The sequence below is a fragment of the Equus caballus genome, chromosome 1, assembly GCF_041296265.1.
Source record: "Equus caballus isolate H_3958 breed thoroughbred chromosome 1, TB-T2T, whole genome shotgun sequence".
NCBI lineage: Eukaryota > Metazoa > Chordata > Mammalia > Perissodactyla > Equidae > Equus > Equus caballus.
This window is the reverse complement of record NC_091684.1, coordinates 165945755-165969872: the sequence shown is the minus strand read 5'-3', so window position 1 is coordinate 165969872 and position 24118 is coordinate 165945755. Positions and strand designations below refer to the sequence as shown.

Genomic DNA, 24118 nt, shown 5'->3' with positions numbered 1-24118 from the left:
CCATTTTTTAAAATTAATTCACTTTAATTGCACAGACTTCCTTAACATGGTTTTCAGACACCACACTGAAACTAACTTTTAAAAAAACTACCACTTGTCAAGTGGTATAGTATATAGTATCGAAGAAGAACATTCTCAATTACTTGAAAAAGCTATTGAAATACACTTCCCTCTGTGTAAGCCTGAATTTTCTTCATTTACTTCAACCAAAACAACTCACAACAACTGAATCCAGAGCAGATCTGCAAATCCAACTGTCTTCCAAATGTCTGATTAAGCCAGACATTAAAGAGACTTGCAAAAAGGTAAAACAATGCCACTCTTCTCACTATGTATTTTTTTCATTTTGGAGAATCTATTTTTCATTAACAATACACATGCTAACATAAAATGGATTTTAATTGATCTTGTTAATGAATTAAGCACAGTAGTCCCCCCGTATCCATGGGGGATACATTCCAAGATCCCCAGTAGATGTCTAAAAGCACAGATAGTACTGAACGCTATATATACTATGTTTTTTCCTATACATAGCTATGATAAAGTTTAATTTATAAATTAGGCACAGTACGAGATCAAAAATTTCTCTTCGGCATATCTGACTTGCCAGCATCACTACTCTTGCACTTTGGGGCCATTATTAATTAAATAAGGGTTACTTGAACACAAACATTGGGATACCACGACAACTGATCTGAAAACTGAGACGACCACTAAGTGACTAACAGGCAGGCAGCGTTTATAGCGTGGATCCGCTGGACAAAGGGATGACTCTCATCCTGGGCGAGACAGAACGGGATGGCACAGGTTTCATCACGCTACTCAGAATGGCATGCAATTTAAAACTTATGAACTGTTTACTTCTGGAATTTTCCATTCAATATTTTTGGACCACGGCTGACTGCAGGTAACTGAAACTGTGGAAAGTGAAACCGCGGATTAGGGAGGACTAGCGTATTTAAAATTTTTTCAGTTTTAATTTCTAATATAGTAAACATAATGGCTATAATCCACATAAAAAAATTTCTTTGAGATCCTCAATAATTTTTAAGAGTATAAAGGAGTTCTATTGGTAAAAATAAATTCCCTGGATGGATTATGCAGCTAAATTAAATGTAAAAAAACAAATCTGCAAAAGTGCTTTAAAAATAGAAGACAATATTTTTTGTAATCTTATGGTGAAGAAGGCCTTGTATATAAAGCATTTGTTATTGTTATTAAAAAGATGGAAAGATGTGATTAATTAACATCTGCAATAACAAAATATACCATAAACAAAGCTTAAAAGTGAGAAACTGAAAGAAAATAATTGCAACACAAACTAGACAAAATATTAGTATCCAGAATACATAAAGGTTCAGAAAAAAAAATCAACAAAAACTACAAGCAATGGAATACAAACTAGCAAAGGATAATAACAAGCAAATTATAGAAGAAATGCAAACGGGCAAGAAAAATAGAAAGATGCTCAATCTCCCCCGATATAATCACAGAATGTAAAGTAAAACAATGAGGGTTTTTCCCCCCTTGGATTAGCAAAAACTAAAGACTAATAGACTAATTTACCTACTGTTGGTAGGGAGAACAATAAATCCTCCTACATTGTTGGTGTAGTACATAACTGGTATATATTTTGAAGGAAATTTAGCAATATATAACAAATATTAAACACATAAGCCCTTTGAGTCAGCCATTCTGCTTCTGGGAATCAGTAACAAAAATTTTTACCTAGAAGCAAAAAGGATATTCATTACCAAATTATTCGTACTAGCCAAAAATTTAAAAATTCAAGATTCACCAATGGGAGAATGATTAAAAAATAGTATGGCAGACCTGTTCAAACTCTATGAAGTTATTTAAAAGGAGGAAGCAGATCGATGCGCTATTGTAAGAGTTAATATTAAATTCTCATGTAAAAATGAACAAGCAAACCAACATCAGTTGTTTAATTTAAATAGCCAACTAACTAAACATAAATCCTCCCAAGAGTTAAGGACAATGGGGAAATAGCAAAGCACAGTGGTTAAAAGTTAGGGTTCAGAATAATAAAGAATGAAATCTTGCCATTTATGACAACACGGATGGACCCTGAGGGTATTATGCTAAGTGAAATAAGTTGGACACAGAAAGTTATAATCTCACTTATATGTGGAACCTAAAAAAACAAACAAAAAAAAACAAGCTCATAGATTCACAGAATAGATTGGTGGTTTCCAGAGCCAGGGGATATGGGGGTTGAAGGGAGTCAAAAGGTACAAACTTCCAGTTATAAGATAAATAAGTCCTGGGGAGGTTATGCACAGCATGGCAACTATAGTTAATAACAATGTATTGTATATTTGAAAGTTGCTAAGAGAGCAGATCTTAAAAGTTCTCTTCACAAGAAAAAAAGTTCTGTATGTATGGTGACAGATATTAACTAGACTTAGTGTGGTGATCTTTTCAGAATATATAAAAATATCAAATCATTATGTTGTACATCTCAAACTAATGCAATGTGTGTCAATTATACCTCAATAAAAAGAAAATTAAAAAAAAATGTTAGTACTCAGAAATCATACTACCTAGGTTCAAATCCTATCTCTGCCACTTACTTGTGTAAACTGGGTAAATTACTTAACTATTCTGTGCCTCAGTTACCTTATATGTAAAATAGTATCTACTCTTCCCACATGGATGCTTTGAGAATTAAACTATTTACACACTTAGTAGAGTGCCTACCACACAGCAAATAAATGTATGCTATTAGTACTATTTTCAAAAAAAGTGTAACATCAGAAATCTAAATGCCAGAGAATATTACTAACTTCATAAACTTTAAATACGCAAAAATTTTCCTAAGTCACATCTCTAATATCACATATCATCAACATTTATTGGTTTCTGTAGTATGCTGTTTATGATTGATGGGATAACAGCTTTATGTTCCACTTTAAAAAAAATATAAGATCTAGGAAAACTGTATAAGTTATGAAAAATATAAATTTTACCAAAAAAAGAAAGAGAAGATGGGTAATTATATTTAAGTGACTCAGAGATACCACTAGAGAGAAGTGCTATTTCTAGCTGTCAGTGAAGAGTAGCACAGCAAGTAACATTACCTAAAATAGTGTAAAAGAGACTAACAGCAGAAAAGAAAATTAAAATGCAGTTTTCCCTTCATGTTGCCTTACCTAAGAGGTCCAAAAAACTTGATCAAGGATTCCCGAGTATCTACTTCTGCCACATTTGAGAGGGCAAAATCATAGAGTTCAGGGAAATGCGCAAAAGCAGCTCTCTAGAAAAGAGCAAAAAAAAATTAATGTTTACATATTAATACAATCAACTACAATTTATATACTATATAATGGAAATAATATTTAAAAAATATATTAATGCACTTCTCTTTCTTATATGCTTCTCATATGGGACTTCTGCCTTATTCAGTCATAAGCATTCAATACAATGAGAAAAAACTAGAATTGTTCTAGTAGGAATGCAAAAACAAAGAGTCAATGTTCAGTTTTTTAATTTTAAAACTGTATTTTGAATATAGATAAAAATAGCCATGAAGGCCAGCTTTACTGACAGGAGGGGAACTTGCCTAAAAAAATTAAAAGAAAGTCCCAAGGGAAATTCTCCACTAAAGAGAGAGCTTGAGAGAGAGGCCAAAAGCCTAGTGTGCTTGTGCCCTGCTATCTTCTAGAACTCTGGAAAGAGAGGACCTTACAGGGTAGCACCTCCAACCAACAGGGGGTAAGCTGCAAGAAAACAGAAATAGTGGCATTATGCTGATTTAGCAAGAGTGTGTGAGACAACATTCCTAGTCTTCCTTAATGCCCATGTGGCACAGAGAAGATCAGGAGTTTTCATGTGCCCCACAGTGGATAACACAGAATGTTGCCGAGGTTATGCATGAGCCTGCCATAGGATTACTACAGGCAATGAAACAGTAATTCTGCAATCCAAGCCTTAGAGTAAGCTGTCTAAGCAAAGAAATGAATGTGAGTCAGCTCTCAGTAGAACTCCAGTACCATCAAGAACAAAGTTGGGGCCTCATTAGCAGGGAGATATCCAGGCTCCTCAGGAGCAACCATCACGCCTTGCCTGTGCCGAGAGAAGAGACCACGTGCCACAGTAGCTGTGGTCACTTCAAAGGCAGAGGCAGAAGGACAAGAACACTAATGCTCTGAAAAAAGCAGGAAAAGACGCTTGAGCTGGGACAGGGTGCAGATCATTCCTCTTCCAAAGAATGAGGCTATCCTAGTGTCTCCATGTTCCCAGATGCCACTTTGGGAGAGGAGAGGAAAAGCAGAGACTCCTTGACAGGTGGTGGAATTGATTACGAAAGACAGTTTGAACTTAAGTTTGACAGAGTCTTTACCCAAAAAAAGACTTCTTAAAACAGAAAGAAATGAATTACTTTAAATTGACAAAAGCTTCTTTCTGCCACCAGAGGAAATGGAGCTCAAGAGCAAGATGGAATCAGTAATAGAAAACAAACAAAGGCACTTTTCCAGCAGATCTGAGCTGTACTGGTAAATTTCAGTCTCATTATGTGTGTTTATCTTTCAAATTATAAATGCTTACACATACTTTGTCACGTTGAAATAGTCTTTCATAAAATAAAACTAATAATGCACCAAACTGGCCCAATAACTAATATTTCTGAGTGTCAAACATCAGTATATTGATTCGCAGGACTTAGGACTATGAAAGAATGCCATTTTTTTCATTAATTCATCAGAATTACCAATATTTACAAAGTTCAAGATGAAAACACTATTAAGTATCTTTTTCTATTTGTACTATACAAAAGAAAAATTATTTATGACCCAACTTTATGGAACAGAGGCAAAGGCGATAATGCATTTCAATTACCTGTAGAGAAGTAATTCTATCATAGTGAATTGTAGTCATCTCGTTCTCTGTCAGAGCATTTCCAGTCTGGTCATTAATCTCAAAACCAGTATAGAACTTAAGCATGTCCAAAAGCTGAAAGGATACATTTAAATTAATAAACTGTGTGAACATAAGAGCAAGAAAGCATGAACAAACACTATTTACTAAAAATAATAAGTCCTATTCCTTCTTAGAGGTGCTTAAAAACTGGAATGTAAACAATGCAACAAACACATCAGAAAGTATCCGAACGTGTTTTACTTATGTGAGAATAAAGTATGTGCCTTGTGAATAAATCGTCTATTTCATATACATAGCTACTTCTACAAGAAGAACTTAAACTGCAATTCCAACACTAAAGAGACATTAAGGATTCTAATGAAAGAAAATCTATCTACATCACTGCAAATTTATAGAACTATACCACTAGAGGGAACTCCTGAGGTCTTTACTTATGCCACTTAGAATTTCTGAATGAGGGCTTTGGAATTCATAATTAGTGATTCTCTTCTCTATGTGCTTCTTCTATTAGAGGAAAAACAGCAAGGTGGAAAAGCTAAGTTATTCATTCCTCTCGTCAGTCTCTGTGGCCATCAAGCCCTACTGCTAACAAAGGCCTGCTTTCCCCCTGTGCCGGCAGCATCAGTAGTCTACAGGTTGCGTTCACCCCAAATCTTTATCATTCTTAATTCTAATCTATGGCCGATCCGATATTAGGATTTTAATATATTTCAATATACTTGGCAAATCACTGGATAGAAATTTAGCAAGAGAATGAGAAAAAAGGAATGCTTACAGATAAAAGGTAAAAGAATTCTTAAAAGAATATGCAAACACACAAAAATTGTATCTCCAACTATGATCTCATCAAAAGGCAAGTGTCAGAAGTTTGTTAGAAGACTCTTCTTCTGGATGACATTACCGGGAAGGCAAAACCCTAACACTTTGTCTTCCTATCCAAAGTAGCATACGGAGTGCATATGCCTTCCTACTCAAGGCAGCAGACTAAGTATACACACACTTCCATGCTATTGACTGCCTCTGTCACCATCATCTTATGGAAAGAGAACCATGGTATTAAGGTGTAGTTCACCTGAAACTAATGCTCATCATCTATTATATTCCATAGCATGTGGGACTACATCACACATAATTTAGTCCAATAATACAATCACATGTGAGTAACAAAGGATTATAATATATAGTTACTAGAGGTAACCTACAAAAGAATACATTCATTTTGTATATTAAGACTTGATTTTACTTTAAAATGACTAACTGGGAATTCACATTATTCAATTCAATATTTAGCAAAATTTACTTTCTGTCATACCCTGGTACTTTCAGTTGCACAGCAAAGAAAAGATCAATTTAGAAATGAAAATGATAAGTATGTTCAAATACATCAATGCTCACCTGGGAAAAAAGATGGCCATCCTCTTCCCTATGAACAAGATTGGAAAGGTAACAGTGAACCAAAAGGTGGGAGTCATCCAGGATGGTATTAAACCAGCGCCTTGTGGGGAGCAGGGCCTAGAAAAAATATACATCACAGCAATAATTATGTCTGCATGTTCTCTGTAGCCAGAGGCGAAGTCTACTGATATTTAACTCACAAATATTAATCATGCACGGACAGAGGACCCTCCAGCCTCCCAAGAGACATGGTGCACTAAGCAAGGGGTCTGGTCCATATTGTAAATAAATTCAGTGGTAATTATTTCTAAACAAAATTCAGCACTGGAAGAAATCTCACAGATATTTCGACGACTAGTTTTCAAACAAAATCCTACACAAAATTCCAACATGTACTGTGTGTAGGTTTAAAAACGAAGATGCTTTGAGAGAAAAGGGAGTTGGGACCCCTAACTGGAGACTCCTTTCTCAGTTTCCTCTTCCTACACCCTACTATCACAGCCAGCAAGGCAATGATGAGAAACTGGGACAATCAGTTTGAAAACCACTAATCTAATCAAATATCCTCATTTTGTGGATGAGGTTATTGAGATCCTCAAAGGTTATAAATTAGTTACTGGCAGAGCTTGAATTTGAATGAAGATCTCATGAATGACTTGCTAGTCCAACACTCTAATCCTCACGCCAAGAAACCACCCTGTCTCTCCAGATAAGGAATGAATGGAGAGGATTTTCTTTCAATTTCCTTCATTAAAGGAGAAAGGAAGGAAAATGAATTCAATCTGAACTACACCAACTCTGCACCTGAACTTTCCATCAAAATCTTGTACCTAATAGTATGAAATCTTCTCTTTTAAGAACCTTAATTTAAAAAGTTGACAACAGGAGCTATATCTTTCTTCTTCAACATGAGGCACATTTAGAAAAGTGAGATTATTAAAGAAATGGCTATAAACCCATGACTTCAGTCAGTATTTAAATACTCAATACTCTATACAGGGGTATTAAAATGCGACAGAAAATAAACTGCCATGTTTAATAACTACACTAAATAATGTTTTTTCTACAAAGAGCCATCTGACAGTCATCTGAAGACTTCAAGGGTCAAATGCCTTTGACTCTTCTCTATGAGACACCTTAAAATAGGTACAAACAAAGAAAGGACTGTTTCAGGTGACAAAGAAATATTTCACATATAGTCATATGCTTAATCTGAGCCTCCTAAATGATTATATAACAGAAAGGTCACTGCACACTTCTTACCTCTAGATCAATCATAAGTTCAATGAATCTTTCACAGTAATGAACTTTGTCCATAGTGACAGGTTCTAGACATAACAGAAAACATGTTAGCATTTTCTTACTTAGGCCATTCTGTGGTACTGTATCTTAAAATTGGCAGTTAATTAGTTATTTAAACAACGCCATTTGTCCCTTATTCATCAGGATTGGACTAACTATGAATCACAGTAAGGACCTCACATATATGTCAAAAAAAGCAGGCCTTATCCTTATATTTAGCTCTACAAATACAAGAAAATGAAAAACCTAGCTTGCATCAGAAATACATTTTAAAAATCAGATTTGCAAAAATATTTTTAAAGTGTTAATTTTTAAAAATCTGTACTGAATGTCAGATTTTGAAAAAATCTGGATATAAAAACTAGAAAGGCAGTTTTTTAATCAATTCTTGACCCACTTTCCTATTGTCTTCACATGGCAAACTTTTAGAACTTCTTTCACATGCATAAACAACATACATATATGCATGCATGTAAACATACAAAGATATATTTATCTTTAGAATGCACAGAAAGAGGGTAGGAAAGATACACATCAAACTAATTAAAGGGACAATTTTTATGACTTTTTTCCCACTATACACGCATTACTTTTGACATTAAAAAGCCAATGACACATAGAGCAATAAAATATTTTTAAATTACTATTTTATTTTATGTTATTCATGAGCACTAATGTACTACTTTAAAAAACATTTATTTTTGTTTTTCAAATAATTACTGCCTTGTGACATGACATACTTTCAAGCTATAAGGCTTTTTTCCTAATGCCAGGAAATGGTCTACCATTTCACCAGCTAAACCATCCTGCCAAGATTGTTTCAATTAAAAAGAAGATTAATTTCAGGGTCCCTACTGCTTTTTAGTCTAAGGACTCCCAGCAGCAACTAATCCAGTGCTAAACCTGTACAAAGCACCCTACAAATGCTCAGATAAATCCACTTATTTAATTTATTTGCAGTATACAGGAAAATGGAGGGCTTTATGAAGACAGAAATGTGAATACTTTTGTGACTAATATATGGAGATGTTAAGTGGAACTTTTCTAGTTAACACATGCCCATAAACCAGACCCTAAAATAACAACCACAGAATTTCACAGCTGGAAAAAATCTTAGAGAACATCTACTCTAGCTCTTCATTTTCCAGGTGAGAAACTGAAGACTAGAGAAAATGACAAGATGAAAGTGTAGAACAAAGTAATAGCTGGTTAAAACTAGAATCCAGTTTTCTGAGACACAGTCTAGGTCACACAGCTGTTGAAACTAAAGAATATAAAGAAGCAACTTTTAAATCAAATCCATTCAAACCAGTCCTCTGCTGCGATCTTTTGTTCTTGTTACCGTTAAAGGAAAATATTTTTGTCTAAAATTTAAAAAGTGAGCAAACTTTGTATTCTGTATTTTTATTTAGAGCCTGAGAAAATTATTGGCAATGGCCTATTTAAAATTAGAACACGATGCCTGGTGCTCAACTCCTGAGGTCTGGTGGATAAAACTATCTGTTTTTACATTAGTTGGCCCTACTGATCACATTGTTCAGAGCTGAAACCTTGTTAGTCCAATTTCAGACGCCAACATGTCCTCATCACTTGCTTCTTCTATGTATTCTGTTTTCCTGTCTTCTGACAGCAGTCCTGACATCGCAGATCATCCTGCACAGGTTTCCTTTCTAACAGCTGATATGAACATGCTTTTAATTACCCTGTTAAATGAAACTACAATCCTTCTTATTCTTTTAAAAATTAGTTTTCTGTTTCTTAACGATACAATCCATCCATCCTTATACCCTCTCTGAACTGGCACACTATTTTCATCATCTTGTTGGTTCCTTTGCCAGCGAATTAACAAATTTTCATTAAACCTCAAGATCAAGTTAAGAAATACTGTTTTCTGACAATATATGAAAAACAGCAGCAACAGTTAGCGTTTACAGGTTGTTAAAATTACTGCAGGCCTATGTTGTTGCTGTCACTTGATTTTCAAACCTTTCTACATGACCCTAGATAAACATTCCATAGCTAGAGTCATCAATTTTTATGACCCTAATTATTACAGACATTAGTAGTTCTAAGCATTAATTATTACTATTTGGTTAAGAAAACCAAATCTAAGTCCTCTTTCCAGGTTTAGGTTGCTTAACTGAAAGACTTAAATATATTAATATTAAACAACTCAGATTTTATCAATCAGCATATGACAATTTTTCCTTTTACTGATGGTGGTAGTAATAATATACCCCAAATCAGGTAGAGTTGATTTTTAGAATTAGTGTCTATTGCTCACTGAATTATAGGTATAATTTTCAGTTGTAAAATATTACTTGGAGACTCAGCATTTATAAGCAATTTTGTTGTATTTTAAACAAAGCTACAATCTCTGATGCAAAAATACAAATATGATACATTGCAGAGCTGTTCTTAGATTATATTCAAGTTAGGAAATAAAATATTATTAACCAATGACATATCTTACGTAGTATATATATACCTTTGTTACGTAAACAATATTCTATTTGTATTCACTAAATGCTTATAAAGAAGATCTTGCAAACCCAACTAATGTAATTAGCCCCTCTTGGTACATAGACATATAACACACAGACACACATATGCGTCCATATATAGTATAATCACTGTATATTTTAAAGTTTATCCTCTACGTAGTACTTATGTTTGTTTCATCAATAAATAGGAGCCACGCTTTTGTCTAGCTCATATCTCAAAAATAATTCTCTTCTTCCCCTCCAAACAGTATTTGATGTCGCCTGAAAACACTATTCAGCACCATACTGAAAATGCCATGTGGATAGGGTCTGTGACTGTCTTGTTCACCACTGTGTCCCAGTACCTTGTTAAGGACTTGAGTCTTGTAAGTAAGCTCAAAAAATATTTGCTAAATAAATGAACATTTCAGTAACCGTGCTGGTGCCTTTAAAATATGTGAATGTTTAAGGTAGTCACAGTACTCAGACTCGTAATATATTTGAGAAGTGGAGGACATACACTTTGTCATCATACTTTTAAAACATTCTAAGAGCAGTTTTTAGACCAGAGATTAGTAAATACTACAGGGGAGATCTAAATGAGAACTTCACAAATGAGCTGAGAACAAGAAGAAAGTTACCAGAAAGCGGGACTGATTTCAGCACAGAGATAAACTTCTGGATGAGTTGTGAAAGAAATCTTCGTTCTTGATAGGCTCTAAAATCAGAGAGATAATGTTGACCAAACTATTTTTGAAAAACAATTATTTCAAAAGTAAAATTTAAATACTGAACAAGTCTTTTATCTTTCTCTGCAATTGGGACCATAATTTGAACACAGCCTCTTCTTTGTATGTAAATACAGCACTACATGAAGAAAAGAAGAGCTTCGTTACTGGCCTAACAAGGCAGCTAAGAAAGCACCTCCTTCTTCTTACTGTAAAAGTTTTCACTTGTGATTTAAAGGTCAAGACTAAAAAGTTTTCAAAATTTCATTTATAGTCTGCCCTTAACATTAAAAATCTAATGTTTAAGTGTGTAGTTAAAACGAGATGAGTAATTTTTTCTTTTTTTTTTTAAGGAAGATTAGCCCTGAGCTAACTGCTGCCAATCCTTCTCTTTTTTCTGAGGAAGACTGGCCCTGAGCTAATATCCGTGCCCATCTTCCTCTACTTTATATGTGGCACGCCTACCACAGCATGGCTTGCCACGCAGTGCCATGTCCGCACCCGGGATCTGAACCAGTGAACCCCAGGCCGCCAAAGCGGAACGTGTGAACTTAACCGCTGTGCCACTGGGCCGGCCTGGAGGTGAGTAATTTTTATACTTTAATATGTTTAAAGTAGCAAATAGAATATTACAATGTCTAAAAATTAAATGTTAGCTTAAAAAACAATTTTCTACTCATTACTAATTTAAGATACACCAGGTACCAATTAATCAGCAACCATCACATATTGATTATGCCAGTCCTGCTGGAAATACAAAGGAGGGGAATGACTAAAATATACCTGAAATGACAAGTCATGTTATACAAAGATAACTAGTAACACAAGCCAGCATGTAATTAATAAAACTGGCTGACATTAATTGAGCACTTACTGTGCTAGGATTTGAGCTGTGTTAAGTACTTCATACAAATAATCTCATTTAATGCTGACAACAGTCCTAAACAGAAATAGGTACTATTGTCCCAATTTCACACTGAGGCTCAGAGGTAAGGTAACTTGCCCAAAGTTACCTGTAGAACCTATACTTTAAACAACTACATGCTCTGACCATTACACAAACAGCTGGCGTTTCAGTAAAAAACACACAGCGTGTTTTAGGAGTTGAGAAGAATAAAGCACTGTGGCCTAAAGCAGTTGGTCTACAGGAGTGTTTAGAAGGTTAACCTTGAAGTAAACGGAGTGGAGGGGAAAAGGTACTTTGGGAAGGAATGTTTAAGAAACAATGAACAGACTAGTCCAGTGGTTTGAGAAGTCACAAGAAACAGCTGGAGGTTTCTGAATGCCGCTGTAAGGAGTTTCGAGTTTATCCTACAGGAATGAGCAAACCACTGGAAGCTGGTGAGTAGGAATATGGCAAAATAAACATAATTTTCTACGAAGATGGCTACGTAGGCTCACTGATGTGGGAAAGTTGGAAGAAACATCAAATAGGAATTTATTGTAGTGGTTTAGTAAGAGGCTGTAAAGGCCTGAATTAAGATGACAGAGTGTGGATAGACGAGGAAGGAGAGGAAGGACAAAAAATGAATCTGATAGCACTGGTTGACTGGATATAAATAGCTGGTCAGAGAAGTGGAGTGCTCCAAGCTCAAATGGCTGGAAGAATTAAGAGAAACAGAGCAGAAAGGTGAGTTTGGGAGGAAAAAACAAGAGTATTAATTAGTTAAGCCAAACTGAAATTCATGGCATGCATTGAAATAGAAGTATATAGCAAAAGGTAATACAAAGACAGGAAAGCAGAGAAGTCCAGACCAGAGAGATTTAGGATTAAATCATATTGAGGCAATGGGAACAGGGAGGTTAAAAAGAAAAAGTAGTCAAATGATGCAAAGATATCATGCAGTTAGTCCAATCAAGAGGCTGCTGGCTGGAAAGATATCATGAAACCGTTGAGACTGGAGTTGGAATTTACAAAGGGATGCTCCTACTCTGACTCTAATATCTTGTCCTCATAACTCTCACTCCCTTACTCCCAAACTCATTTCTCTGACATCCAGATTTTTTCAGTTCTTCCTATTTTCAGTAACCATCAACATAACTCCAGTTTGTCCTCTTTTCATGGTCTACATACCTCACTAACTAATATCACCTGTACTCATGGCTTCCATTACTATCTGCACATGTATAAACTACTCTCCTAAATGGAAGAAAAAATAAGAGTCAAAAAAGCTATCAGAGGCCCAAGGGAAGTGAGTCCTTAGCATATATACATAAGCAGAGAAAAAGAAGTGGAAAAGAGCAATTAAAGATGGAAAAAGAAAAAAGATTACTGCTGGAACAGTCAAGGAGTAAATAAGGCAAGAGCATAGTTGATGAATTAGCCTGAGAGAGAGAGAAACAAACCTTTTAGAGTATACAGATCCTTCCCCTGTGTCCTACCAGTAGCACTTTGTTCAATGCAATAAATACTCGCTACCAGACTTCTACCTACTTGATAATTACTATTAAAATAACACATAGCCCCCACCTGCTTCTTTAGTCCTTATACTTGATTTATTTTTCTCCTTACCATGTATCACCATCTAATATACTATATAATTCATCTGTTTTTGCTGTCTTCCCCAACTAGAATGTAAGCTCCACGAGAGCAAGAATTACTTTCTATTTTGTTCTCTACTACATCCCTTATACCTACAATAGTACCTGGCAACATAATAAACATTCCATATTTCTTGAGTTAATGAAGGAATTATGGTTGGCGTGTATAAAAGTTATTATTAACAGTGACAGAGTAAGAAAAGCTGGATTGATAGCCTGAAGATTGTGGACAAAACTGAGAACCATCTATGATGGAGAGACCAGGGACAAAAGGCAGGGAGAAGATCATTGATATACTTATCACCGGGGCAGGGAGAAGAGAAAGAAGAAAAACATGGTGGTGACGTGGTTTCCCCTTTAGACCTCTGTGAAAAATACTCCCATGACAGTCTAAGTAAAAGCACTTCTTAATCATTTATTTGGTCCAGCACTATGTCAACAACAAACCAGTCAACATTATCTAAGAAGCACAATCAATATATTACAACAGAATAAACCAACATGGAACAAAGCTTTGGCAACATACTGCTCTCTTGCTTCTGGATCCATCTTTTCATCATTCTTTTTAATTAAGTTCCAGAATTTTCTTAGCTTAGGTGTCTTTTTTAATTCTAACTCCAACCGTGCCTGAAAGAGTGATGTAATATTAAATCACCAGTAACTTCAACGTTTACAAGGATAAAGGTGAGATCAACTATTAGCTAGTTTTCTAAAGTATGCAAACAATACAGAGTAACGGACCGAAATTTGAAGGCAACATGAGAGAAACTACGAAATCTGGAAACTAAGAAACTAACAACTATATTTTTAAAATCTGTTCAATTTTAAGACTTGCTAATAAAAAAATAAGACAAAAGAAACCGCCTTTTCTAGTCAATATTTTAAGCTCAGTAATCAATTAAATTTCTTTCTTATCTCTAAAATTAAGGATTTCAGTTTGAAAAATATGAGCATTAACACTTATCAGCGTGATCACTGAAGTTTGAAAAATGAGCCTGAAACAATGAACACAAAAAATAGCTATTACAAGCAAACAAGGTAATGTCCATATTACCATATTCTTTCTCATGGCACTTGCCAGTTTTTAACTATTATTAATTACTTATATGTGCCTGTTTTCATCCCCATCAATTGTACCTATGAATGAGCTTGCCTATCTGGGTGTCCGCAAAAACACCCACATGTAGGAAAAGGAATTCTGAACAAAGTATTACGCTGGAATTTGCTGGCTTTAACTTTACTCCCTAAGATCTCTGTTAACCTGGTTTTGATACCAGCACATATTATCCAATAAGGATTTGATGAAAAAATGAAGTCATTAACATTAAACATGATTCAGACCTTCTCCTATAGCTGTATGTACATTCCAATCAAGAAAATAAAAAATTCAAGCCTCCATTTAGTTTCATCTAAGACACACATAAGAATAATTATTTTGCTAAATTAACCCTCTTCTCTATAAGCACAATAGATATTACCTTATTTCACCTTATGATATTGAAATTAGGTGAAATGCATACTAGGTGCACACAAAAACTTTAAAACTGAAAAAACTACAAGTTAATGCAAAGTAAATTAGATAAATTTTCTAAGCAGGGAAGGGAATTTTTAGCTACCATTTTATAACCATATTAAAGCAACAAAATCTAAAACCACATGTTCCACTTAGAACACATATACAGCTAAGTTTCTGAAATTAAATACTTACAGGCTGTAAGCCCATCCACATTGGGAGGGAGATAAGCTGCTGTACTTGACTCCGTATCAAGTCTACTTCCTGTTTAAGGCATGAAGAGAACAAGTTTATAAACACACCAGCATTTTAACCTAAGTCATAGGGGCCTACCGCCTTTTTAAGTCTTGGCAGGGGGAAACATGCCACCAATACTTTCAAATTGATGCTATTTTAATATTAAGAATTTCAATACTTTCAAAAAAACCACATTTGCAGATTTTGTATTTGCGAATTCACCTACTCACAAAAATGTGTTTGGAACCCCAAATTCAATACTCCCGGTGCTTTTGTGGTCAATCACAGACAGGACAGTACAGTGAAAAATTTTGAGTTGCCCAACTTGCAGGTTTCCAGCTGAGGCTGAACAAACTGACGCTCCGCCTTCTTGTCTCAGCTTTCATACTGTAAACACACATCCTTTATGTGATCTATTTAGTGCTACCTTTTTCACATTTTTTGTGGTTTTTGTTGGTGATTCTGCTATTTAAAATGGCCCCCAAGCACAGGGATGAAGTGCTGTCTAGTGTTCTAGGTGCAGGAAGGCTGTGATGTGCCTTACGGAGAAAATATGTTAGATAAGATTCCTTCAGACTTAAGTTATAGTGCTGTTGGCTGTGAATTCAATGTTAATGAATCTACAATATATATCACATAAGGTATCTTTAAAACAGGAACATACATAAAACAAGGTTATGTACTGATCGGCTGATGAAAATATTGTGACCAGAGGCTGACAGGAACCTAACCCTGTATTTTGCCTAGGAGCAATGGTTCAGTTTTAGCTAATTCTTTATTCACTTTATAGTGATAAAATAGTATCCACGATGACTTTAAAGAACATAACTACTTCAAATAACTGACAGCATATTGAAAAGAATAAAGCATTTCAATAATAAGCTATGTTTTAAGTTAATTAAACCTAGCACCAAATACTAAGTAAATCTTGTCTTTGTTCAATTTCTGACAAGGAATTATGTCTATTTATATTAATACTAGTTTAGTTCAATAAACGTTAAAGAGATAATAGTGGCATCCACTGGGAACATCATAAATCTTTTTTGTTTTATGCCTTTACAAGCTCCATGTGAGGCAGTACATGGAAATAGGCAGTAATAACCATCCATCTATCAATATTCAGTCTTCAGGATAAGAAGGGATCCCATGCATTCTCCTGCATAGGTTTAAGTGCCCTATCAATTCAGAAGCACTTATCTTTAAATAAATAGGTATATACTTTCAGATAACCACAGTAGGAAAGCACAAATGAAATATTAATTACTAGAAATATTTCATTTTTTAGAAGATACTCTTACGAAGGATAAAAATGTGTCCTACACAATCCAAGAGATTGTCAAAGATCATCCGCAACTGCCCTATTCATCGACTCAAAACATAACTCTTCTGCTGATCGTCCAGTCTGTCCATGAAGCATGACTGAAAAGTAATGAAACTGGGTTTCTGCGTGCGGCTTGTGGCATAGATCTTAGTACTCAAAGTTCATATTAACCAGATTCTTTGCTGCTCTATCTTTGGAAGATTTCAGTTCTCATTATCATTTTTCTTGGTGACTAGACAGAAAAAGAAGATCAAAACCAAATCTGTTAAAAAGCAAACAGATCTTATAAAGTGGTTTTATTGAGAAGTGGTTGAAATCAAGGTTTCAGTATTATCCTCATTCCCCACTACTATGGATGAAGAGTTGGCTACAGAGGTAATCTCACCTATGTTCAACTTAAAAGAATAAGAAAACTTGAAAGTTCCCCCAAAATATAAAGTATAATTACCAAACTATTGAAGCAATGATCAAGAAAAAGCAATAAGACCGTCTGTTCATGGAGTGAAAATTCACCATCGGTTTCAGCTAATGCCGCTTTTAAGATGCACTTAAAAAAGAATGGGAAGTGGTCTGGCTTCTTCTTAAACGTCTGAAAAGAGGAAGAATAAAAATTCATTTTGAAAGGGCTTGCTCACCTTTTTCTCCCTTAAACGAACACTGGTAGACTTTTTAGGAGACTATTAACAAAACCAAATAATTACAAAAAGACAATCTGCTTACTTATAATTAATGGTAGCAAATCAAAATACAGGTTTCTGGCAAGACTATGAGAGAGGTGCAGAAACCTTCAGCTAATAAAATAATGATCTTAATTCCTTTATTTTCTCTTTTATGGATTACACCTATATTTAGCTTAGTCTTTGTTTTCTTATTAAGGATCTGAAATGTTTTACTTCTTCTGACAAACAAACCACATGCTTAGCAAAAATGATAGTTTTCCCACTAACTAATCTCGAGAGCCTCTCCCGCTTTACATTAGCTCTTCTACTCTTAACACGCAAATAATGTAAAAAAAAAAGCAAATAATGTAAATATATTCAAGCTTCTCTTTGATCTACCTCCCCATCTAGTTTCTGCCACATCTCTCTTCTTTCATAGACAAGTGCTTCAAATATGTGGTCTACACTAGTTGTTTTCATTCACCTCTCTAAAGCAAGGTTCCATTCACAGCACTCCCTGTAAGGTGTTACAGTTGTCAAGTCCAATGGACTCTTACCAAACCTTAACTCCTTTTCAATGCGCTGAAGGCTCCTCTTCCTTTGTCACTTAAATAGCCGTGTTCTAGCCTCATTCTTCTTCTCCCCTCCCATTAGTTCAACTACCATATGTTAATGATTCTAAATAGACATCTTCAGTCCATATTTCTCTCCTTAACTCTAGAATGTAAGATTCCTCTGTCTACTAGAAAATTTCATCTAGATATTCTAAAGGCAATTTAAACTCACTAATTCTAAAACTCAATTAAACAATTTTGCACCCTCCAAATTATTCCTCAACCCTCCATTACCTATCTTGGTAAATGGCACTATCATCTACTATATTCAGTTGTCCAAGCCTAGAAGGTTATGAAAATTACATCCATCCCTAAGTCTACTTCAATTATCAAATCCAATCAATTCTTCTTTCTAAATCTGTGTGTAACCTCTTCTCTTAATCTGTATTGCTTTTTCTCTATTTCAAGTCCTAATCACTAAAGCGGTCTTTATAACACGCAAAGTGATCAGGTCATTTCCTAGCTCAAAAAATTCTCCCTCTACCCCTTCCTAGAGCAGCTTGAGGCCAACTTCAAGAAATCCCTAAGATCTCTCAATAAGACAAAAGGCCCACAGATACTTTGGGCTTTAGTCTGCCCAAAGATGGCACATATTTAATGAATATTTGAGAGAAGTGTTCATAGTTTTATCTTAAAGAGTCTAACACCTTCTCACTTTGGAGACCATCCCCTCAAAAAGACAACAAGTATCCACACCTTTTCTTCATTTAAAAAAAGTATGACTGGAAGGAAAGAAACTCTTTTGATGAGCTGACCATTTTATGGTGGCCAAAGAAAATCCAGAGTTTGGAACTCTACTGAACAAGCCTCTATTACACTAGCACAAAGAGAAAATGTCAGTCTATCAGAAATTTCAAAAAGGGAAAACTGACCCCAAATCAGGGAGAAAGAGAAAATTGAAATTACAATATAAACATCTGTCTTAACTTTGGAAACACTACTTTATTCATATAACCCTACATATATATATACTCCTTGTTATGAAAAAGGACACTGAAAAATATTATCTCACTTGAGCATTATCTATTTGTGCTTATTAATTTAAATTTCACATAATCTGATGTAAAAGTCGTTATAATCCATGCCATTCTTTGTTTCAAGCACAAAGCAGAATTCAATTTATGGTAAACTGGTTTCAAGAAAATACTGAAACTGAAAGAAAACTAATATTATTTTACATATATTCATTCTTTTTCTCAACATCTACTTTATTATGGGGTAAAATTCTGTTCTAAAAGCATTATGTGTCATCAGTAAAAGTTCTGCTACTTTGTAATGGCTTATGTGAGCACAGTATGAAAGCTATCAAATAATTTAAATCTGTTACCTCCCATGCAGGGACATTTTCTCTGAATTTCTCATTCACCATACAGCAGATTGACATTAAATAGGCCTTGCTGGACACCTCTGGAGAATAATTCATCCAGAGGTAATTTTCAAGATACTGGCTGTGAAGAATGAAAAGGCATAGAATTTCATTAGTTACTACCACTCATTACAATATGTCATTCACCTGGAAAAGCATAATTATTTATAACTTTCTGAAAACATTTTGAAAATCTATATAAATAGAGAATCCTTCATAAATCTACCTGTAATCTAGGTTACTGCTACCTGCTACAAGCCTATATATAGCAACTGCAGCTTTGGGGAATGAGAGTCTTATGCTCCCAAACAGGAAGACATCAAAGGTTAATAACATACGTAATTATCATCATCAGAACACCGGATATTCCCTTATCTATGGCTCTTTGTGAAGTACAAAAGAAAAATATCTCACAAATATCAACAACAAAACGACATAATGCGCAGTTTCACAGATAAATGTATCTGAGACGTTAATGCTAACTCATATCAGAACCAAATGACTTCCAGAAACTAAGAAAGAGACTTAATAATCAAAAAAAAGCTTTGTAATACTTCATTTACAAGGTATTCAAAAATAAGTCAGTTTTCAAGGTAACTGGCATTTTACCTTCAGGACACCAAAATTCTTATTTTAAGACTGTGGCGAAAGTATTCCTAAACAAACTTAAGTATTTTTCATTTCTAAAACATGACTTAGCCATTTCTTATCATTCATTACTGTACTGGGATGTAAAACAGTCTCAAGTACTACTGAAGAAAAGCAGGACTTTTTGCTCCTACTTTAAATCACTCCACATGCATGTTTCAATCACACATGCATGTGTGCACACACACAGTTAAGAGTGTTAGATTCTGCTGCAGCACTATTAATTTTTCTACTTTCTCTTCAAAGGTCTGCTCACACTGGCATTTCCATGGGTCTATCTTTAGCAATCCTTACTTAAATTTGCAATAGTCTAGGAAACTGGATAAGTAGGATTTTACCCAAAATAATGGTTAAAGGCCCTAAACAAGAGACTAGAGTGCTCTTTCATAAATAAAATGCATGAAGCTTCACTTCATTCCTTTCTTACAAGTTTAAATTCCTTTTTCCTGAATTATGTGCTTTAGAACTTCCATCAGCAATAGTTTGTTAGTGTTAATCTATCCAAAATTTCTGTATTTCATGGCAGTTTAGCTGGTTATAGGATTCTTTCCAGGTTGATAGTGATTGTTTCCTATGTACTAGTATCATTCTATTATCTTCTCTATTATTACAACTGGGAAGTCTATAATCAATCTATTTGTCCTTCTTCCTCTTTGGATAATCTTTTTTCTCAGGCAGACTTTAAGATCTTCACTCTGTCTTTGTTGTTCTGCAGTTGCTCTGTTCAGAATTTACAGTACTCCCCAAATCTAAAAGACTCATATGTTTCAACAGTAGAAAATTCTTAACCATCATCTATTCTAAATTGCCAGGCTCCCATTGTCAATAAATCTCTTCTAAAATTCCTACTGGATCTTCTCATTGTAGCCTCCATATCTCTTAATTTCCTTTTATATTTTTCATCTCTATTTATCTTTGCTATTATCTAGATAATTTCTTCAGATCTATATTCTAGTTCACTAATTCCCTCTTTAGCTGTGTCTAATCTATTTAATTTGTCCATTGAGTTTTTAAGTTTCAATGACTTTTATTTCCATTTTTTCCCAAATATGTTTATTTCCCATGTTTTGCTCCTTGTTCACATATTCTATTTATTCTCTCATACTCATAATAATTTAAAACATAATGATTGACAGTGTATATGAATTATTTAATTACCTAAGGTTCTTGGGGGAGGGTGGGAGGGTGTAATTCTGTTCTTTGTTGTTTTGACTAACTCTTGCTTATAGGATCAATTATCCTAATATGCTTTGTAATTTGGGAGTTTGAACTCACTATTACCAGAGTTTTATCTATAGGAATTTTTTGCAATGCAGTTGGAATACATATCCTTCTGGAGTATCTTTATATTTGCTTCTGCAGACGCCCCAGGGATATCACAGGCTTGCCACAGTTTTTAATAGTAATGTCTTGGCTTTGGTGTTATGTGACTACATGGTAAACTCCAAACTTACTCTTTACAATTTTAGGTGAGGAAACTGAGAATATGAGAGTCACAATTTGCTCAAGATAATAGAGTTATCTCCATGGTATACAGACGATACAGACCTGACTCCAAACTGCATCTCTTTTCTCTAAACTTAAGGATTGTTCAATTACTCCCTGATCCTATCCCAGCAATTACAGCAAATGTAATTTACATAATAACATGTATTTCTGATAAGTTTCACCAACAGAAACCCTTTTCTTTCTTAGTTCATTCTCCTGTACCCAGCCACTTTCCCCATGCCATCTCACATTCCATTCTAGCAAGAGACCATCAATTATCTCTACTACAAACTTTAGTTATGTTTGCAGGTTGGTATAGAGAAAACGTCATTCTCACATAGAGAGTTCATTAAAGGTAACAGCCTGCCTTTTCAGTTATTAAAAATCTTTCACTGTTATTGGTGCCTTCAATCTGTTCTGCTGCTTTCTCCTTCAGTTATTGCAATTCTTTTGGTTTCTGATATTTGCCTGGACTGTAGAATTCTAGTTTTATCCTAATTGTATATCAGTATCCTCTTGATTTCTATCTGTCTTTTTGAAAGATGGCATGATATGGTGGAAAGGGCATTATTAATCTAAGGGAGTCCAATTTCTAGCCTCAATGTTCTCCTCTATAAAATAAGGAAGATCTTACTTGGGTTATAGTGAGGATTAAATGAGATCAAATATTTCTTAGGCTATAGTAGGCACTCAACTTACTAGTTAATTTATAATTATAAACTTCAATTTCCCTCTGTAAAACTGATTAAGACCACCTACTTCATGACACTTTTTTCAGGATCAAATCAGTATTTGCAGGAAGTAACAGTTGTCCATACAGAGACTCTGACCTCTGATGCAGACAAGACCTCAAGGCAGCATGGAGAAGTGGAAAAATCATGAGCTTTGCATTGTCACCCCAGTTCTATCAATTACTTAACTGCATTATGTTGAACAAATTGCTTAACCTCTCTGATCTCAGTTTCTTCTTCCAATAAATAGAAATGATAATACTTATTAGCAGAGCTGCTGTGAGTGTTCTGTATATAAAATGTTTTAACACTGTGCCTAGTACAAGACAAGGTTCAATAAATGGTAAATATTACTATCACCACCAACAACCCTGGCTTTTATTTTCAGCCTAATGGCCACACCTGATTGTAACATGATCTAATATACTTCATAATCTAAAAATTCTGCTTGGTCTGAAATATTTATGTAATAAGTGGCTAGGTCAGAACAATGCTGCCTTGCTAATAACTTAGCTTGGCAGGGAAAAAGTGGCTATAGAAATGAACTCCAATTTACTTCTACTGATCACTAGAAAAATCAAGTAAGAGTTCAGAAATTGCTCAGCAGACCCTATCTTAATTAACTAGTGATAAACAATTCAAATACAAGTTATTTGGAGCAATGGACAATGGAGCATCATCTTTGAAAACAAAGGATATCATACACATACTCTAAAATAAGCCAATCACAAAAATATAAATCTTCAAAAATTTAGACTTATTTCCTTAACCACTCAAAGAAATGTACAGAAAATTTAGCTAAAAGTTAAATCACGCTCTCATCTTTAACTTTATCAAAGTAAGGCCTTTTAACTCACCTAAATTCCAAGAGCATTATTTTTCTGATGGCAAACCTAAAAATACAAAAATAAACAATAAAAATGTTTAAATACGGAATATAAACATTTCAGAGTTATTCATGCAGACACAATTTGGAACTTTATTTTAATACTGGTTCACATATCAGAATAATCATATTTTAATATGCATTGAAAAAAGCAAATTTTGCTTTTGTGTTTTTTGTTTGTATTTTGACAGGGTGGTTTATTTTATTTTTATAAACTAAGAACAGTTATTTAAGTGAAATCTTATCCTATCCATATAACAAACACAATCAGTACTATGACATCCTAGGACATCAGATATAGATTAATAAGCTGAATAATTTTAATCAAAACACAAATGTTCATCATTATTCATAATATTGGATCACAACTGCCAAAAGCTGGCCTGTCTCAATTTCTTAAGCACTGACCAACATTCTTTTATTTAATATTCAAATGGAAACATTCTGAAGTCATGCCCTCCTAAAAGCACAAGGGATAAATGAATCTATATCACAAACATGGGAATCAGACTTTTCACATGCTTCATAGTCTTGACATTAAGTCTAAAATATTAGAAAATTGTGGAGGGAATATCGGATATCTCTCTCTATTATACTGGGTTTTTTTAATGTAAGTACTTTCTTTTATGTTAATAAACAATGTTGTAGTTACCAGGTATCTCTCTAATGGCAGGTTCAAATGTTCACCAATTTAGTTTTATCATTCTGTATACTAAAAGCAAAGTAGCCAAACCAGAACACTGCCACTAGAAAACAGCCCCCAGCTTTGAAAATTAAATGTGTTATGCATTGTAATGCCCCAAGAGACCACTGTTCTGTCAAAATCTTACTCCACTGATCTCTGATCGCTTAAATAGTTTCACTGAACAAGCCATGTCACAGATCTAGAGACAGAATGAAATAAACATTTTTACTGCGCAAAAGCACAAAGAGAGAACACTGCCAAGGTACTGGCTTCTACAGCCAGCCAGGCCACCGAGTGGATACATCTTCTGTGTCAGACACACTCTAAACCTCCAGCTGCAGACATTTCACTTTAATTGCACGTTGGACAACAGAATTCACTCAGTGCCCATTATGCACACAACTGCATACTTAATTTCCTCAGCCACAAATGGGACCTCATGATGAAAGAAAGTAAGTCCTGGCTCATGAGATAGAAGATCAGTATTCTACTCATGACTCAGTTTGCCTTGACAATTTTTTTTTTTTTTTTTTTGGACGATTAGCCCTGAGCTAACATCTGCTGCCAATCCTCCTCTTTTTGCTGAGGAAGACTGGCCCTTAGCTAACATCCGTGGCCA

General features: G+C 34.7%; 1 protein-coding gene across 1 annotated transcript in view; it reads right to left on the bottom strand.

Moving 5' to 3' along the window:
- Positions 1 to 24118, bottom strand: part of AQR (aquarius intron-binding spliceosomal factor) — a 95825-nt gene that overhangs the window by 59395 nt on the left and 12312 nt on the right. Inside the window, exons 4-13 of the mRNA XM_023620552.2 lie at positions 22786 to 22821; positions 19023 to 19143; positions 16871 to 17011; positions 15060 to 15128; positions 13878 to 13978; positions 10724 to 10800; positions 7561 to 7625; positions 6298 to 6414; positions 4861 to 4974; positions 3174 to 3277 (exon numbers count right to left, since the gene is read on the bottom strand). Of these exons, the coding sequence (XP_023476320.1) occupies positions 3174 to 3277; positions 4861 to 4974; positions 6298 to 6414; positions 7561 to 7625; positions 10724 to 10800; positions 13878 to 13978; positions 15060 to 15128; positions 16871 to 17011; positions 19023 to 19143; positions 22786 to 22821 (945 nt within the window). The remainder of the gene's footprint in view (positions 1 to 3173; positions 3278 to 4860; positions 4975 to 6297; positions 6415 to 7560; positions 7626 to 10723; positions 10801 to 13877; positions 13979 to 15059; positions 15129 to 16870; positions 17012 to 19022; positions 19144 to 22785; positions 22822 to 24118) is intronic.